Source organism: Papilio xuthus, unplaced genomic scaffold (genome assembly GCF_000836235.2).
Source record: "Papilio xuthus unplaced genomic scaffold, Pxut_1.1 DF827777.1, whole genome shotgun sequence".
NCBI classification, from domain to species: domain Eukaryota; kingdom Metazoa; phylum Arthropoda; class Insecta; order Lepidoptera; family Papilionidae; genus Papilio; species Papilio xuthus.
Window position 1 is genome coordinate 6,052,157 of NW_013530872.1, and position 4,019 is coordinate 6,056,175.

Sequence of the window (4,019 nt, forward strand, 5' to 3'; positions counted from 1 at the left end):
AACTTTGCCTACACCGCTATAGATGTCTTCCTAGAAGTCGCGCAGAAGTCAGTATATACTTATATTGTTCTAATAATCCATCGTAAAGGAAATATTAATTATTTTTAAATCGAATATTATGTATTGTTCTCATGCAGAGGGGAGAGTGAAGCGAGCTTAGAGCGTCTAGTTGAGTGCGTACGTCTGGGCGTAGAGGCGGGTGGTGGCGGCGTGCGCGTGCGCGCTGTGCTCGAGCTGCTGCATCACCACGTGCTGCCGCGCGCGCAGCCGCACGCGCCCGGACTCGCGCGAGCCGCCCACCGTCTGCTCGCCAGGTACACTAGTCATGACAACATTAATTAATTTCTGTTATAAAAATATCGTAATGTTAATTTGACTAATTCGGTCCTACGAGTCGGAAGCCATTAAAATATTCGTTTGTTGTAGCGTACTGTTGTACCGGTGGCGCTACTTCTTCCCGCACAAGTGCGAGGAGGAGGAGGGCGCGCGGCGCACGGGCGAGCTGCGCGGTGCGCTGGCGGCGCTCGGGCGCGCGCTGCTCGCTGACGACATCGATCTGCTGCGCACCGCCCTCACCGCGCTAGACCTGCTCAACACCAAGTGGAAACTATATCATAAGGCTAGTAATGTTCAAAATAAAACTTAAGAGCTGAATCTCTTTCTAACTATGAAGAATTTCAAAGATTAAAAGATAAGCGTGCTTAATTGTTATAATTTAGGGTTGACTCGATCTGCTCGGTGCCATCTATATAAACTTAAAACGTTTTGCAATAAACAATACTTTATGTTCTAAATAGATCTTTGTGTGAATAAATTTTATAATTCCAGTAATAATTTGAAACATGTCGCGGTCTTTTCTGCCTGTTCTAGGTGATATTCCGGTCAGAGTTCCTGGGTGAGTTTCTTTCGGTGCTGCTGTCGGGTATATGCGGTGTGGGCGCGGGGTGCGGGGCGCGTGCGCTGGTGCGGGAGGAGGCGGTGTCGGCTGCGCACGCGATGGCCTGCGTAGACTTCGCAGCATTCCGTCACGCCTTCCTGCCCGCCTTCCTGCGCTCGCTGCCCGGACTCGCGCCACACCACGCCACTCTGCTCAACAGCTTTCCCTCAGATACTGTATGTATTGCCTTAAAGTCAAGTATTAACTACTTCTATGATCTTGATGCTATGAGGCGTAGATGTAGAACATAGTCTGAAAGAAAACGTAGCGTACTTATTAGTTTTTTTTTAATTTCACGTAGACGGAGTCGAGGGCGATAGCTAGTCATAGTATACGTGAGAAATGTTGTTTCAGGATCTGCCATCGTTCACACAGAACATACAGCGACTGATGAACGACGTGAACTGCTATCAGGCCTACCAGTCGCTTGCAGAAAACAACAACATGCTCGCCTGAACATACATAGAAATGGTGGATGGGTATGGTCAAGGTAACTTAACATAAATTTCCTTCCTTCAACTTGTTGAGCAACTTTTTGGTTTTGTTAATTGTTGAATTAGTTCATAAACGACCAACAGTTGATATGTTAAAGGAGATCAATGGTTGATTCAATTAGATCGTTAAATCAACGCCCATTCCTTCCATATAAGGCCTAGTATTATGGTACATAGGATATAATTTATCCTATATTATATACCTTTTATTTACCAATTATAATAATTTGGATGACTAAAGAAAAAAAATAAAATCACATTAACCTTAGCGTATAGTGGCTAAAACACTTATTTAAATCAATTACTCGAAAGTACTTTGTAATATTTTTTTGCAAAGATAAATATGTACTTTCCGTAATATAAATCTAGCTACAAATTATTATTAATTTTGACAATATTGAACTATCCACTTTGTGAGGGTAAAGCCACACTAAAAGTTGGTGCTATGAAATTATTAATGCAAACACACTAAATCTGTGAGACAGTGTTGTGTACCGTAATTATTACTTTACTACAACTGATTGTGTAGACGCGGCAGTACCCCCGTCAATCTGGAACGGTACAATTATTTGTAAAACAAAAATTTATATTAACTTTAGGAAATCTTAAACTAGGAATTAACTGATTTCCACTACATTTACATATTTATATCTTATTTTATACTTAGCCTGTTCCTAATTTTCGAAATAATGCTTTATGGTTAAGCAATAGTAAATAGACCTTTTATTTTCTATTATTTTTAGTATATCTACATAATATTGTTTTATTCTGATGTTGGCATTTGACAATTTTAAATTTTAATAATGTAACCTAAAAAATTTGTCACAAAAAGATTGTGGTGTGTTATCATATAAAACTAGATTTAATTGTAAGTTATATATCTCTAGGTATTTCATATAATTTCTTTTGTAGATGTAAGTTTTGCTAAGAAATATAAGGGAAAAACATAAGATGAATCTTCATTATGTAGTTTAAATTTTAGTAACTAGTCATTTTTATTAGGGACCTCTCTAACATTAGCTGTAAGTAATCAGGGCTTTCATTAAATTTAACAATAACCTTTAAAAAATTGAATAATAAAATGATGGGCATTAATCATTTTAAACGGGATATCATATTACATTTATTTTGTGCAATATACTGGTTCAAAATTATGGAAAATCTGTTTCTGTATAGGTTAAATAAATAGGGACCAACATTAGTGGATCTCAGAAATAAAGTGTGTGTGATTACTAACATACACATATGCTTGTATTTAGGTAGTAAATATAGTAATTAGCAAATAATAGAATAATAAAAAATTCAAACAATAGATTTTTTTTTTATTTGCTAGGAACTATATCAGTCATTCAGTGCCACAACATAAATATCTCGCATTACAATGATTCTAGCATTAGAGATGGAATTCCAATCTAGCTGTTATTTGTTATGCATTTTGTTTAATACAATATGCAACATAGTTGTAAGTTTGTATTACTTAATTGATATATTAAAACAAAATAAAAAAAAATAGTCTTTATTATTTCTTCAGATCTGTCACATGTCACAATTCACGCATTAGTTTTATGACTTTACAGTTGTTAAAACTGAGAAAAATTCCACTTAATATTTATTACGAGCATAAAAATACTTTATTGAAGTAATCTTTTATACACTTCTGTTACAATATCTTTGTGGCTTGCATATAATTTAATGTTTGGTGTAATGTCAACCCAACGAACTCCAACTGCATCATCACCAGCATTTAGTTTGAGAGCACCAACAGTGGAGCCGTCATGATCATGAAAGTTGTATGCAACTGTTTCCATCCAAGCATTATCAGTGTTTCGTGGATCATCAACATAGCCACTGTACACTTCCACTCCTCCACTAAAGAAGTTTTTAAATTTTTGTTTCCATGCCGATTTTTCTTCTGCAAAGAACAAAGGTACAGTATATAGTAGGAATAAAATGTAGAAAGGTAAATTTGGAAGACAGGAACTCTATATTTGTATGCACAAACAAGGAGAACTTTAGTAAAGAGTCTGGAAAGGTACAATGATGTTGGCTTAGGATTGACATGATCTAGAATGGTGTGACAACTGAGATGACAGAAGATAAGATGATGAACTCTATACATATACAATGATTTCATTGTCAAGTAAAAGTGTAAAATAAACAATATAAACCTTCAGTAGCAGCTAAAGAATTCATGGCTTCCTCTTGAAATTCCCTGACAGCGGTAACTCCAACTTTCTCCCCAGGGTCAACCATACCACCTGGGAGAGCCCATTCTCCAGTATCACCGCGTTTTATAGCTACAAATTGTAATATTGGTCTGAAATGAGTATCTTTACCTATTATTTAAATGCACATGAATATTATTTAACTAAAATGTTGTAATAAATATTTACTTTTTAGTTATTTTGTCTAAAGCCATTTCACTATCAGCTTGTTTTTTCCACTGTGTAACAACAGGATCTGCTGCATGATTTGGACCCCATCGTCCAAGTACTCCTCGGCCACATATTCCAGTTCTACCAATAGGATTCATTGGGTAACCATTGCTTATGGTGTAATTGGTCATGTGACTTTTTCTATTCACATTT

The 4,019-nt window shown here is 36.5% G+C and overlaps 2 protein-coding genes across 2 annotated transcripts in view; one reads left to right on the forward strand and one right to left on the reverse strand.

The window, feature by feature from the left end:
* The window catches only part of ebo (exportin ellipsoid body open), a 5,486-nt gene extending 4,093 nt beyond the window's left edge, over window positions 1–1,393 (forward strand). The window contains exons 11-14 of the mRNA XM_013309006.1: window positions 138–314; window positions 427–619; window positions 871–1,113; window positions 1,292–1,393. Of these exons, the coding sequence (XP_013164460.1) occupies window positions 138–314; window positions 427–619; window positions 871–1,113; window positions 1,292–1,393 (715 nt within the window). The remainder of the gene's footprint in view (window positions 1–137; window positions 315–426; window positions 620–870; window positions 1,114–1,291) is intronic.
* A 1,538-nt stretch (window positions 1,394–2,931) lies between these two features.
* Window positions 2,932–4,013, reverse strand: LOC106116025 (ADP-ribose pyrophosphatase, mitochondrial). Its single transcript, XM_013309730.1, has 3 exons — window positions 3,825–4,013; window positions 3,600–3,748; window positions 2,932–3,343 (listed from the first exon to the last, which is right to left on the reverse strand). The coding sequence occupies exons 1-3, from the start codon at window positions 3,995–3,997 to the stop codon at window positions 3,063–3,065; spliced, it is 603 nt and encodes a 200-aa protein (XP_013165184.1). The 5' UTR covers window positions 3,998–4,013; the 3' UTR covers window positions 2,932–3,062.
* Between the last annotated feature and the right edge of the window lie 6 nt (window positions 4,014–4,019).

Bases quoted from the DNA above. Each gene is read 5' to 3' on its own strand.
- LOC106116025 (XM_013309730.1), bottom strand. From the start codon at position 3,997: ATGACCAATTACACCATAAGCAATGGTTACCCAATGAATCCTATTGGT. The intron at 3,749-3,824 runs GTAAATATTTAT...TACTCATTTCAG, and splicing joins TTAGACAAAATAACTAAAAA to ACCAATATTACAATTTGTAG. The intron at 3,344-3,599 runs GTTTATATTGTT...TGTTCTTTGCAG, and splicing joins TTCTTTAGCTGCTACTGAAG to AAGAAAAATCGGCATGGAAA.